The sequence below is a fragment of the Lynx canadensis genome, chromosome A3 (assembly GCF_007474595.2).
Source record: "Lynx canadensis isolate LIC74 chromosome A3, mLynCan4.pri.v2, whole genome shotgun sequence".
NCBI classification, from domain to species: Eukaryota; Metazoa; Chordata; class Mammalia; order Carnivora; family Felidae; genus Lynx; species Lynx canadensis.
This window is the reverse complement of record NC_044305.1, coordinates 22,754,139-22,768,757: the sequence shown is the minus strand read 5'-3', so window position 1 is coordinate 22,768,757 and position 14,619 is coordinate 22,754,139. Positions and strand designations below refer to the sequence as shown.

Here is a 14,619-nt window from a genome sequence, read left to right as displayed (position 1 = left end):
TCTATCGATGGACTTGGGCTGCTTCCATAGCTTGGCTATTGTAAATAATACTGCTGTAAACATAGGGGTGCATATGTCTTTTCATTTAATGTTTTTGTCTTCTTTGGGTAAATAGCCAGTGGTGGAATTACTGGATCATATGGTATTTCTATTTTTAATTTTTTTGAGGAACTTCCACACTCTTTTCCACAGTGCCTGAACCAACTTACATTCCCACCAATAGTGCACAAGGGTTTCCTTTTCTCCACATTCTTGCCAACACTTGTTATTTCTTGTCTATTTGATGCTAGCCTTTCTGACAGGTGGAAGGTGATATCTCATTGTGGTTTTGATTTGCATTTGATGATTAGTGAGGCTGAACATCTTTTCATGTCTGTTGGCAAGGCTGCCCTTTTAAAGGCTTGCTGCTGGGCCACGTTCTGGGAATCCATCTGAAAAGGTTGCTCATTGGTGGCGTGCCAGGTAACCAGGTCACTGTCTCAGCTGGAGGCAGGCATGGGGGGGGGGTAGGCAGGGCAAAGGCAGATGGCTTCTGTCCTCACCTGTCCCCTGGCAGGCAGAGATCCAGATCTAGTACCATGCACAGACAAGGACAAAGGTTCAGCCTGCTCGGCAGCTGCAGAACAGACACAGCTCTGGGCTGCGGGATGGAGAGGACTGAGCCCGAGATGGCATAGAAAGTGGGAGGTGAAGGCAGGCGGCCGGACCTGCTGCCAGATGTGGGGCAGTACATCCAGCCAATCCAGGAGCATCTAGCAGTTAGAATCCACCACAGGACCAGAAGAGCTGCTTCAGGGTAACAGTTCCGAGGGCAGAGTAGTGTTACCGAAGGAGCATGTTGGACTTGGAGACTGACAAACATGGGTCTAAATCCGGGCTCCGTCACTAACTTGCTGGTGGACTTGAACAAGCCTCTTGACATTCTCTGGCCTTCTAATTTCTCAACTGTGAAACGGGAATATTAAAATAATTTCCTGTGGTTGTTCTGAGGATTAAATGAGATAGTGCATCCTTAGCATAATACCCAGCACATACAAGTACTCAGCAAATATTGGTAATCATTATGTTGTTAGGAGCCAGCCTGTATTCCTATGTTTATCCTAAAACTGGCATTTGCAAAGCCCTTTCTCCTCTGCTAGCCTCATAATGTCTCTGTGAGAGTTGGGCAGGGATGTCTTTTTTAAAAAATAACTTTATGACTTCATATTTTCAGAGCAGTTTCAAGAGCAGCTTATGTATTAGAACAGTTTTATAGCAAAGTTGAGAGGAAGGTACCCGCATGCCCCATGTATAAGAACATGTAGGTTTCCCATATACCCCTTGCCCTCACACATGCATAGTCTCCCCCATTATCAACATTCCCTACCAAAGTGAGACATTTGTTACCATTGATGAACCTACATTGCAGGACTCCCATTTTATAGGTAAATCCATGAGGCCCATAGAACGGAAGTGGCTCTGCCCCAGCCCATGTGGCTGGAACATGGCAGGGCCAGGACAGAAACCTGAATGTCTCTGCTCCTTTGTCAGTGCTTCCCGAGAGCAATGCCGTGTCTTGTTCACCAATGTCCCTTACCCCAGGCACTCCTAATGTTGAATGAGTGAGCAAGTGTCTAAGTGTGTGAGTGAGTAAGAGAGTAAGTGTGAGAGCAGGCCCATGTGTGAGCACGCGAATGCATGACAAAAGTCATTCCTCAACCTCGTGGCCATGAGAGCTACATGGCTACATACTCTGGCCATCCTGGGGGCCCGCCCACGTGAGATCTGGCCATCTGAGCACTATTGTTTCCCCCAGGAGAACAGTCTCAAGTCCGGGAAGGGGGCAGCTGCCATGATCCCAGGCCCACAGACGGTGGCCACGGAAATCCGTTCTCTTTCTCCGGTAAGTGGGTAGGGCCAGCTCAGGCTAGGGTACTCTGTGCTGAGAATGTGGACACAGGTCCCCAGGTGGCCCACAGCAAGTACAGCATAGAGCCCAGTAGGCTGCCCTCTTAAGTACAGCGCCAGGAAACTGGCTCCTTTTCAGGTGCCCACAGGACTCCCTTGTACCCACCGGAGTCTCATCTGTTGCCTCCACACACCCCCCCTCCCCACATATGCACACCAGAGGGCACTGCAGCGTGAGGGTGAAGCAGCCCCTCTCCTTGGTGGCGCCTGTGATGTGACAGCTCTTTTGCATCTGCTCTCCTTACTGGCCAGGGGAAAGAGGGACTAGGAGCGCAGAGGCTTGCACTCTGGATGTGGCTGCCAGTGACTGAGTCTGTCACCGTGAGGTCTCTCGCATCTCCTGCATTCTCAAGTCTGTCCTTCTTATTGTCTAGCCCCTGAGACTTCGTGTTCCTGGCTGTGACAGGGTGGGAGCTTGGGAGGGCTCTGTCTCCAGCCTGGATCCCCCGTTCATTCTTTTAAGATACCAGGATTCTTGAATTCTGGGGTCTTGTTAGGATTCTGGGCCTCAGGAATCTCAGGTTCTAGGAATCTGAGATTCAGTGGTTGCGAGTTTCATGGATCTAGCATTCTAAAGATTCCAGTGTTCCTGAATTCTTAAAGTCAGTGGTTTGAAGCATCTTGGCTTCCAAACTTCACCTTTGTGGGGGCCCCCTTGATTCACTCCCCCCACCCCCACCCTGCAGAGCCCAGTATCCTTACCTGAACCCTGGGGTGGGGGGTGGTTATATTCTGCAGATCATCGGGAAAGATGTCCTCACCAGCACCTACGGCGCCACCGCGGAAACCCTCTCCACCTCCACCACCACCCATGTTACCAAAGTGAGTAGCAGCAGGGTGCCATATGCCCCCAGCCTGGCTGTGGGGCTGGGGAAGGTCATTGCCATCGCTGTGCCTTGTAATGTGGACAGAGAAGACCTGTAGCGTTCCTAGTTTCTGGAATGCTCTGTGCTTTGTTCTGTACTATGGGTTGTCCTAGGCACAGACCCTGCCCTTCAACATCGACAGCCAGGCTGGGTTGGGGGGCAAGACCATCTCATTGGAAGTAATTCTGAGCCATGGCATTTGCACCTTATAGAACTTAAGTGCTGGCAGGATTTAGAAGAGGCGACGTAAGGAAGCCTCAAAGAGTGAAGAGGGGTCTTCTGGAAAGAGTAGGGTTTGTGCAGGGTCTTAGAAGGCCAGGTAGGACTTGTGAGGGAGGAGAAGACAGATGCAGACATTCTAAACAGTGCAGAAAATGGGAGCAGAGACTGCGCATTTGCTTATTTGTTCACTGAGCAGATGTTAGTGAGCATTAGCCGTACACCAGCCTCTTGCTAGGGTGCAAGTGGTGCACGACTGTGGGAACAGCGGAAGTGGTCTCTATCAGGGAGTAGTAGCACGTAGGGGGCATCACTGTGAGGAACTGGGGGGGGGGGGCTCGAAGCAGGTGAAGCACAATGGAGACAAATGAAACAAATCCCAGGACAAATGTGACTGTGAAGGGTCTGAGGCTAAGAGCCATTGGAACACTGTCAAGGTTTTTTAACTGGGGAGTGACCCAGGGCAAAGGGGTTTAAGGGGAGGAGATTAGATCCAGCAGGATGTATAGGTAGACAGGGGAGAGAAGAGAGAGAGGCATGGAAAGACTAGGGATGGGGAACCTGGACCAGGGTATGAGTTGCAATGGGGAAAGGAAGAGGCAAGGGCCACAGGAGGGAGTCATTCCCCATGTGTCAGCTGTGACTCAGCCACCGAGCTGAGGCTGAAGACAGGCAGGCCAGCATATCTGTGCCCAAGTAGCCGGGAGGAAGGCAGGAGGGGGCCCGGGCCAGAGATGGAGGCCTGGAGGAGAGAGGCCAGGGAGCCAGGTTGAGGTGGAGGTTCTGCTGAGTCATCCGAAGAAGTCTGGTGGGTCCCACTGGCCCTCCTGCACACACACTGTCCCGGCCCTGCTTGCTCCTGTGCAGGAAGGACTCAGCACCTTTGCATGTTCCCCAGAAAATATCCACTCTCACTGAGAGCATTTGTGAGCGATGTTGACTTTCCCTGAAAGTTTTGTGGGAAGGTTTTCCGTCACCTACCCCACTGCATACTGCTCAGAAAACTCTTCTTCCCCAAGTTCCTCCTGGCCCTGCCAGTTAGGGAGCCCCCTTCTTTCTGTCTGCTCCTGGCTCTTGCTGGGATTTCCCTCCACTACCACCCTCTTTAATATGCCAGGCAATTTTGTCCTTCCCCATCTTCTACTTCAAAACTTGCACCCAAACCCCGCCCTTTCAGGAAACAGTGGAGGTTGTAAGTATCACCCACACAGTTTTCTCTTGGAGTACTGTTCGAAGTCATTCAAGATAGAACCTTGTCACCATTCACATTTCATTCATGTGTTCATTCAACCAGTCTGCATTTAGCACCTGCCCTGGTCAGATTGGACAGGGGAGTGGGGGAGGAGGGGACACAGAATTGAACAAAATACAGACCCTGCCCTCAAGACCAGGTCACACACACAAGGTCACCCCAAGGTAGAGAGCCCCAGAACCACAAGAGAGATACAGACTTGGTGCTCAGGGAGTACCAAGGTGGGAGGGTGGCAGGGTCACCAGCCAGGGTCAGGGAGACAGCACTTGAGCTGGGCTTGGAAGACCTAGAGAGGGCGGTTTGGTAGTTAGGGGAGTATGGTGGCAGGGGGCAAGACATGCAGCCTAAAGTCCCAAAACCAGAAGAGGGAGCCAGGAGAGAAGGTGACTGCTGGTTCCAGCCTTGCCCTTGAGGGATGCCTTGGATGGGCCTCTTGTCATGCCCAGCAGGCCCCAGGGCTGACCTTGCCACCCTCTCCCTCTCTGCAGACTGTGAAAGGGGGGTTTTCTGAGACGAGGATCGAGAAGCGAATCATCATCACTGGGGATGAAGATGTTGATCAAGACCAGGTATGGGGACGGGGGACATTGTTCCCGGTGGCTCTGCCCAGTGCCCAGTCCCTCCCATATTGGGTTACCCACGGGCAGCTGCCCTTGTGGGCAGAGATGATGTCCACTTCGGGCTGACCCTATTCAGACAAGAAGCCCTAAAGGAATGGATGTAGAATGAGGGCCAGAAGGAGCCAGAAGACCTGAGCTCTGGTCTCTAACTATTCAACCACTGCCCTCCCTGAGCCTCCATTTCCATGACTGTACACTAAGGGGCTTGTTGGTCTTCATGGTCTGTCTCGTATTCGATACCCTATGGTTCCTCACTTTGTTGCTCTTTCCTCCCAGGCCCTGGCATTGGCCATCAAGGAGGCCAAACTGCAGCATCCTGACATGCTGGTAACCAAAGCTGTCGTATACAGAGAAACAGACCCGTCCCCGGAGGAGAGGGACAGGAAGCCACAGGTAAGCCCTCTGAGGCTCTGCAGCCATGAGAGGGAGGAGGAAACAATGTCCAGATCTTCTGAGGGTCATTTCCATCTGAGAGCCCATCAGGTGGCTTGGTCCCTAACACAGCTTTCATCCCCCATATTCCTGGTCTGTGGCTCAAAGGAGAGACGTGGCTCCCCCAAATACCACAAATCAGTGGGGGACAAGGGGGAGGAATGCTGGTTCCTTGGTTTCTTGGGTGTTTCAGGCCCCAGACCCAGAAAAGTAAATCCAGAAGCAGTAAGAACAGGGAGATGGGGGTTGATGGCAGGTACTGAGGTGGGACAGCTGGAAGCAAGCATAGCCTCACTGGCCATTACCTAGAAATTTGAAGCCAGAAAAAGTCCCCTCAGGCCCAGTACCGCCTTCTTGTCCCTGAGTCTCTGCGTCCATCACAGGTCACTGGATGTTGCTAAGGGGGATATGATGACCAGAGTCCTCGATCCCATCTGTTTTGCTCGATTGCAAACCCTTGACTTCTCAGGCCACGTTGGGCCAGAAATTTACTTTTCTGTTTCCTTATGGGCGGACCTTCATCAGTGCCTTGCTGAACAAGAGAAATGTACTTTTCTGTTTCCTTATGGACGGACCTTCACCAGTGCCTTGCTGAACAAGAGGAAGGAGATGGGTACTGCAGCAGATAGGGCTTTTATCAGCCTACATTGGGTTGGGGGGGGGGGGTCAGGTCCCACTGGAAATCCACTGAATGTTATCAGACCCATAAAACAAAATCTCACAGACATTGAGTTGAGTGGTATGTAATATGATTCTATTCACAAGAAGTCCAGAAGTGATAAAAATCAGAATAGTGGTCAGTTCTGGGACTGACAGTTCTGGTATTGACAGGGAGGAGTCACAAGGGAATCTTTGGGGGTGCTAGAAATGTCAGCACCCTCTTCCCTGATGAATGAAACTGTGTTTTCTAGAAAAATACAAGAATGTGGATCACCACCCCCTTCATGTCAGAAGAAAAAGCACTGAAACATTTTCCTGCCACTTTGAAAGGCTGCCAAACCATGGTCTAGACTGTGCTGTCCAACAGAAGTCTCTGCAATGATGGACATGTTTTCCTTGTACTATTCAACACACATGGCTGTGAGCACTTGAAATTGGCTAATCTGAAATCAGATGTGCTTTAAGGGTAAAATGCATGCAGGATTTTGAAGATTGAATGAGAAAAAAAGAATGCAGAATAGCTCAATAATGTTTATATTGATTACCTGTTCAGATGATAATGTTTGGATATATTGGGTTAAGTAAAATATATTGTGAAAATTAATTCCCCCTGTTTCTTTTCTTCTTTTTAGGGTAATTTAAAATTTAGAATTTTAATTTAGAAATTAAAAAATTTCTATCTAGAAGATTTTAGGAAACTAGAAATATCTAGAAAATTTAGAAACTATCGTCCAGAAAATTTTAAATTCCATTCAGGGCTCTCATTCTATTTCTGTTGGACAGCACTGCTCTAGAAGTGTAAGCTGGTCATGGGCAGAGCCTGCCTCCCAGCCTTCCTCAGACTTAAATGCAAATTGTCACTCTTATCCCCTCGGTTGTCCAATTATTCTTGCTCTTCATCCCCCACATCTCAGGGTGGTAGCGTAGGACACTTGCCACGCTGGTCCTGAGCTGACAGCGTCACCTGGGGAATACAGGTGCCAGAGAACTGTTGTCTCGGTGCCTGGGTGGCTCAGTCGGTTAAGGCATCTGACTCTTGATCTCAGCTCAGGTCTTGATCTCAGGGTCGTGACTTCAAGCCCCATGTTGGGCTCCATGCTGGACATGGAGCCTGCTTAAAAAAGAAAAAAGAGAAGAGAAGAGAAGAGAAGAGAAGAGAAGAGAAGAGAAGAGAAGAGAAGAGAAGAGAAGAGAAGAGAAAAAAGAAAAAAAGAACTGTTGCGATAAAGTCTGATTTAGAAGGGCTGGACCGGACCTGGGAATCTTTATTTATACCCTGGTCTTTAGGAAGTCCATGAGCAGCCACTAATGCAAAGAATTCTGTGCTGGGAATCCGGAGACCTGGCTCCAATCCCAGCTATCCCCTCGTGGGCACTCACTTTCCTCACTTGCAAAATGAAGAGATGGGGCTAGCCCTTTCCCATCAGGGTCTTCTGCTGGTTTGTATGCTTTCCTAGAGTATCTGTCGTGCATTTCTCATACTTTTTCCTTTCCCTGTCTGTTCCTTCCCATCTTTCCCAGCGCCTTTCCAGCGGGTCCTCCAGGCTCCTGCCTTCCCATTTGCCTGGGCCACTCAGAGCTCTGGTCCCTGCCTCCGTGTCCTGACCACCTCCTGCCCCCCCCCCCCGCCCCACTATGGAGCTTTTGATGTCTGCCCACTTGGCGGTCTCATTTGTCCTCCTCACCTCTCTTGTAGTTCTTCCTTTGATGCCATTGTCCATGCACCACCATTCTCTCTCTGTCTCTCCTTCTGTCTCTCTCCCCGCTTTTCTCTCCTTTCACTCTCTTCCTCTCTCTCTTCCTCTCTCTCTCTTCCTTTTTCTTCCTCTCTCTCCCTCCCTCTGTCCCCCCCAAACCTTCTCTCACCTCTCCCTCTTGGATCCTTCTGTAAAGGTCACCTTGTTCATGTTGCTCTGAAGGAGACAGAAGTTTCTCCCTTGTCTTTTCGCCCACATGCTTTACCACTAGTTACTGCCAAGTAGGAACCACCTTTGACCCCTAATATAGTCAGACTCATTCTGGGGGAGAGGTCTTCTCTGAATTTGAAAACTCTTTTTAAGGTGTTTGAACTATATTGGTTTGATGGATGGATGCATCTTGGTATCCCAAGGAAAGATCTGGAATCCTGCAAACCTGGATTCAGATCTCAGCCCTGCCTGGTATTAGCCATTTGACTTTCAGCAAATTATTTATCTCAGAGGTTCCCTCATCATCTAGTTGTCAGCAACAATAAGCACAATAATAACAGTTGCTAAAATTTATGGAGCGCTTGTGCTGTTCTAGGCACCAGGCTATGCCCCTGATATAAGTATTGTCAGCTGCTCATTCATCTCACAAATGAGAAAATGGAGGCTCTCAGATGTTAGGTGACCTGCTCACAGCCATGGGGCATGATTAGAGAGTCAAACTTCGTCTGTAAGACTCCAGAGCCCCCTGTGGTCTTAACCTCCTTAACCTCCTTCTCAGGGTATCTGTCTCATAGGGTTAGTGACATCATACATATACATTAGTTAACACCGTGCCTGGCACATAGTAAGTGCTCAGGAAAAGCTAATTATGACTATTATTACTATTAACTCAAAGTAAGCCAACAAAATGCTGTATATTTGGATTCTGATGTAATAAACCGAGAAGAATAAATTATAATATGGCATTGTTCAGATGTCCCTGCCACTTCTGAAGTGTCTGGGCTTTTGAAGACATCTCACATCGTGTTTACACTGAGCTGTGGGACTTAAATCGCAGCCTACCACTATAAAAAATAAAAATTTCCTCAGGTAGTTAGCAGAATTGAGTAGAAAGAACACACCCAGGCTTTGGAGGCAGAAACTCCTGGCTAGCAGTGGTTCCAGAGGAACCTCCCTGGTGTCCCTCCCTCAGTTTCGTTATCTACAAAATGAAGTTAATCTATAAATTGGAGCTGCTGTAATAATTAAACAACATCTGTGAGTGTCTTAGTTCAGGCTGCTGTAACACAATACCATATACTGGGTGGCTTAAACAAAACAATACACATTTATTTCTCCCAATTATGGGGGCTGGGAAGCCCAAGGTCAAGGTGCTGGCCACTTCGGTTCCTGGGGCGAACGCTTTTCCTGGTTTGCAGATGGCTATCTTCTCTATATACCTTCACATATACTCTATATACCTTCACATGGTGGAGAGCAGAGAGAGAGGGAGAGAGGATCTCTCGTGTGCATCTTTTTATAAGGTAATTATGACCTAATTACCTCCCAGAGACCTCCACTTCCAAATCCTTACACTGAAAATTAAGGCTTCAACGTCTGAATTTTGGTGGGGGGAGGACACACAAATATTCAGTCCGTAGCAGTGACGCACAGGACAGTGTCTCACACACAGAAGGTGCTCAGCAGTGTGAACCTGCATCCTTATCTTTTGCCACATTCAGGGATTGACGAGCCCTAAGAGAGTCAGACCATAAGCTTTTGCCAGCAGCCTGGTGCACAAGGCCCTATCTCCACACAGGCATCCATCTTGCTGATCCAGCCTCTCTTCCCTCCCCGAACCCTCCAGAAACATTTGTTCAGACTCCAGTGGACTCTTGGCCTTCCTGTTCCTCCTCTTTAAAGTTCTTGCTGTGAGTGTGGAAAGCACACCCGTCTCACACAGGGTCTTTTCTCTCCCTGCAACTCACAGTCCTGATGTGAGGCTTCTGCTCCATCTTCTACTGGCCCACCTCCTTCAGACAGGGCCTGTCTCCTCAACACTGCCAGCAAGAGGGCAGCCTCCACCCAGCGTCCTTACCTTTAAGATTTTGATTAAATGGGAGAAAAAAATTGACCTATTTCAAAGCAGGAGTCTTGTGTTGTAGTCTCATTTCTGCCACCAACTCACTAAGACATTGAACCCTCTGGGTCTCAGTTTTCCCATACGTCACATAAGCCGCGAAGGATTTTGTTTATATGGCTGCATTAGCACGTGACCATACATGAGTGGCGAAGGGCAGGAATGATACTCCACCTGTTAAATGGTTTTGGGTAGTTGCTGTGTGCCACCCACAGTGCTGAGCATTGAAAGACAAAGATAAGTAAAAGGCAGCCATTGCCCTCAAGGAGATCAAAATAGAGTGTGGCTAAGTTAGCAACAACAATAGAAATAATAAGGACAGTCAGTGTTTGTTCAGCACTTCCTATTTGCTAACGCTTGTTTCGAATCCTCCCTATAACTGCATGAGGAAGCACCCGTTTTGCAAGGGAGCACCTGAGGCCTAAAGAAGTTAAGAAACTCACCCAAGATTGCAGAGCTCATAGGCCATGGAATGGGATTTGAACTCAGGCAGTCTGATTGCATAGCCCACGCCCTTCACCACAAAATTTTGGAGTCAAACTTGAGTTGGAATCCAGACTCCAATTTCTTTATTTAAATACTTCTCCCTGGGGGTTAATCCTCAGGACACACAGGCCCATGGAGACCAGAGAGGAAAACCAAAGAACATCTACAATTGCAACTAAATATTTCTTAGAATGGGAGAAGGTAGGAAGAAAAGGTGAATCGCGTGTGATCTGAGCTTCTTAGTGTTAAAGGAAACTTAGACAGATTTCCAGACGGAAGAGAAAGATACCACCTTCCCGGAAACAAACAAGCAAACACACATGGGCTCTGGAGTCAGACAGATGTGGGTGCAGGTCTCAGCTGCCACTTACAAGCTCTGTGGCCTTGGACAAGTCACTGTATCTTCCTGAGCCATAATAAAGGGCATACAGGAAAGGCAGCTAAAACAACCCCTTGCCACGTATCTAAAGATGAGTGACCAAAAGTTACTAATATTTTTTTATCCTCCTCCTCTGTGTCCCCTTCCCTCCCTCCCTCTGGCTGTAGGAATCCTGACCTCTGTGAAGAGATGCTGGCGTTTCTGGTCCAACCCAAGCCAGAGAACCGTCAAGAAGGGGCCTTCATTCTGGATTCTCCGACTCAACACCGAAGTCCCAGCTGTGACGTGCTGTCACCGAAGAGGGACTGGGAAAGGAAAAGCATATATATATAGATATATATAGATATAGATATATATACAGGAAACACCGCGTCCTTGCACTGCTGCTGGGGCTGGCCGAGCAGTCGGCCAACAGCAACAACCAACATCTGAACGCCTACATTTCCTTTGCAGACACATTGAAGAATTGGTGGGACTTTTCAGGAAAAAAAAAAAAAATTATGACAATAATCTCTTGCTCCCCCTTTCGAAGCCCCATGGAACGCCAGAAGCAAGCCAGACCACAATGATTGTAGGAGTCCAACACGACCCTGGTTCTGCACGTTACACTGAGCGGACGAGCATTCCATTTGTTCTGCGGCGTGTTGCCCACTCCAATGCAAAGGAAACACTTCTGCAGCAAAGCAAGAGAAGTCGCAGCAGCAAGACACCCACCGTCAACCATTTGCCGAGAAAGAAAGAAACCCACCCCCCCCAAACCCCCACTCAGAAAGGAGGAAGAACACTGGATTGTTATTTTTTGGGTCTTGACACTGGGCTGCAAAATCCACCTTCCTTTCTTCCACCTTCCCTCCCCCTGACTCACGTGTCTTATGGTCATTTCTGTCTCGGCTGTCTCCTCCCCCTCCCCCCCCCCCACTGCGTTCCCCCCCCCCCCACCTCCCTCTGTCTCCTGGTCCTGCTAAGGGCCACTGCAGATGACTCTGGTTTGAAACAAGAAAAAGAAAAGAAAGCAAGAACAGAAAACCCAGCCACAGGAAGGGGAAGTAGACATTTTATGTTTATGGGTTCTCATTGAAGGTGCAGCTTGTAGGAAATGTGTATGGATGTGCTTTTAAGTTATGTATATTACATATAACAGGAAACAAATATTAAAATAAACAGTGCTGGTAAGTATGAAGCTGACATTTTAAAATTATAATTATCCGACTGTGATTGATGTATCCCAAGGTTCTTAGATCTCCCTGAACCGGCCCAGCCAAGGAGACCAGGACTCTGGCTGTGGGTTGCTCACAGTAGGAGCTGACGGTTCGGTGTAGTAATACAGTGTGTGGTATTTGTAATTGGTTGATTGGTGGGGAGGGGTGGGGTCCCCAGATGGAGGGGCAGGGGTTTGGCAAGAAGGAAGAAACACAGATGTAGCCCAAGATGCCTTCTCCCCTCGGGCAGTAGCCACCAGGGCCTGGTCTATGCTCAGGTGTGGGGTCCAGAGTTAGGATTCTGCTACCTCCCTAGGGAAATTGCTTCAGTTTTCAGTCTTCTCTTTTTTTTTTTTTTTTTTTTTTTTTGGCCACATGTCTTTTCCCTGACCACATTGTGACATCTGACTCCCCATCCAGAGGGAGGTGATGCCCCTGGCCGCTGCAGAGGATTGTGGCTTTAATTTGGCTGTCTGGAGAGTCTCAGCTCACTCTTATCCTCTGCCCTTCCACATTCATTCTCTTCCTTCTGGGCCAAAGCAGCCATAGAGACCATGGACACAGGGCAGGCCCTGATAGGTCAAAACTGCATTTCCAAAGGCTTTGCCTGCGCCTGAATAAGCTGAGGGTGAAAGGTGTTGTTGCTCAAAGCCTCCATCCATGTATAAGACGCTGGCTTCAGAAACCTCCCCTTCAGCCAGCATCTGAGCTCTGAGCCTGTATCCTCGGAGTCCCCCAAATTGCCTCCAGATCACAGAAGCTCTTGGAGAAAGTCCCATCAAAAGCTTGGCATTGACCTCTGGCACACATGGTCTTTCCCAGGCTTGCCTGCCATGAGCTGCTTCTCTGAGCTCACGGAGTCTTCTTTGGAGGAAATGTGTCCCCACTACACTTTAATTTCTCAGTCCCATCTTATCTCCCCAGTCCCACCACTAAAGCAGTCATTAAATTCATTCAACAAATATTTTATTTATTGAGTACCTACATGTGCCAGGCAGTATCCTTGGGCTGAAGGAGAGAATATGGGGGAGGGGAGGGACCCGGAAGTCCTCTGAGCCAGCCTTACATCTTCAATCATGGCTTGCCCCTCTGAGATTCCCACATTCTCTCCGAGTATTGGCCATTGCCCAGCGATACCCCCCAGAGGGCCCAGGCTTACTTACCAGTTACCCCAGTGACTTATGTGCTTAGTTTGCTAAGCTGGTGCTGACCTGAGGCAGGACAGGAAACCAGAACAGCGTTTGTCTCTGTGGGCAAAAATGGGACAGAGAGCAGGCAGGGAGAGTCCTGCACCTGGGGCTCAGTTGGCAGATTCAGCCACATCCTGCCAGGAGCAAGGCTGGTGGCCCGCTCCAACTTCCCCTGAGTGCGACAGCTCACTTTCCACGCACCAGGTTCTTTTTACCATCCTGGTGGAGAAGCCACAGAACCTTCCCTCCCCGCACCGCCCCCCCCCCCCACCCTCCACACACACCTTGAGAGCTCCCATTCTTTCTGGGCCATGAGCCAGAGTGGCTCCACCCTCCCTGGGCCACCTGGAATTTGGCTCAGGCACCCCTGCCAGGCATCATGACCACACTGGTCACACCATGGAGGGAGAATATTGTTCTGGGTTCTACACCTCATTATAAGCCCCTGAATGTGTGGTTTCAGGGCAGGGATGAAGTGACCAGATTTAGCTTGTGGGCCGGCCAGGGTTTGTGGAGATCTCCATCCCATGGATGTTGTGACCTTCCTTCCATGGAGAGGCAGGCAGTGCCACCAGGGAGGAGGGGAGCTGCAAAGCTAAAATCTAGGGCACTGTTTCCTCCCCATCCTCCTCTTCATAGGGAATATAGATGTTTGTCTTGTCTGCCTTCAACCTACTTTTCTGTTTTTCCTTTTTACATTTCTCATCGTTTCTGTGCTGCCTTTCCACCCAGGAGACCATGTAGCAGAGTGGAAAATGTCCTGGAGGGTATCCTGGCTCAGCCATGTGACATTGGACTAGTCCCATCCCACCCCCATCCCCTTTTGGGCCTCAGTTTCCCCACTTACAAATGAGCAGGATAAACCAGAGGCTCTCCAGGGGCTTTTCCCAGTCTGCTGTCATACAGATACTCATTTTCTCTTATTTTGCTTTCTCGGGATCTTTTCCATCTGAGGGTACAGGAAGTGCCAGGACCTGTTTTCAGTTTTTGAATCCTGCAAGCACATTCCAAGACTGGCCTGCAATTGCATGAGCAACATCACTCTAAATAATTTTTTTTTTCAAAAGCACCTTACCAACCAACTGCGATGCTGTCCTGTTCCTTTTTACTCACACCCCTCCCTCCCCTCTCGTCCCGCGCTCCCCCACCTCAGTGCTCTGTGCTGTATGCGTGTGCTCTCTGTTCTTGTATACTCAATAAAAGTGAAATAAATGTGTTTGATGCTTAACCACAAACTGTCTTGGCATCTCTCTCTCCCTCTCTCTTTCTCTCTCTCTCTCTCTCTCTCTCTCTCTCTCTCTCTCTTTCTGTCTCTGACCTTGGCTATGGGTACAAGTTGGCATTGTGGGAAGGGCAAACTAGGATGGAGAAATCCCAACCTTGAACGCTTTCATTCAACACATTTGCCGTTTCCAGTGTGGCCCATGTCTTGGGTTAAGTTCTGCAGGCACAACAGCAAATAAGACAACATTCCTGCCCTCCAGGAACTCTCATGCTAGTAGAGTGCAGGAAACAGATGACACAACAGTCAAGCAGTCAGAGACAATTCCAGAGTGATTAGC

General features: G+C 49.1%; 1 protein-coding gene across 1 annotated transcript in view; it reads left to right on the top strand.

The window, feature by feature from the left end:
* Positions 1-14,292, top strand: part of EPB41L1 (erythrocyte membrane protein band 4.1 like 1) — a 127,308-nt gene extending 113,016 nt beyond the window's left edge. Inside the window, 5 exon segments of the mRNA XM_030309685.1 lie at positions 1,796-1,882; positions 2,686-2,769; positions 4,773-4,853; positions 5,181-5,297; positions 10,836-14,292. Of these exon segments, the coding sequence (XP_030165545.1) occupies positions 1,796-1,882; positions 2,686-2,769; positions 4,773-4,853; positions 5,181-5,297; positions 10,836-10,844 (378 nt within the window). The 3' untranslated portion in view covers positions 10,845-14,292.
* Positions 14,293-14,619: the final 327 nt, after the last annotated feature.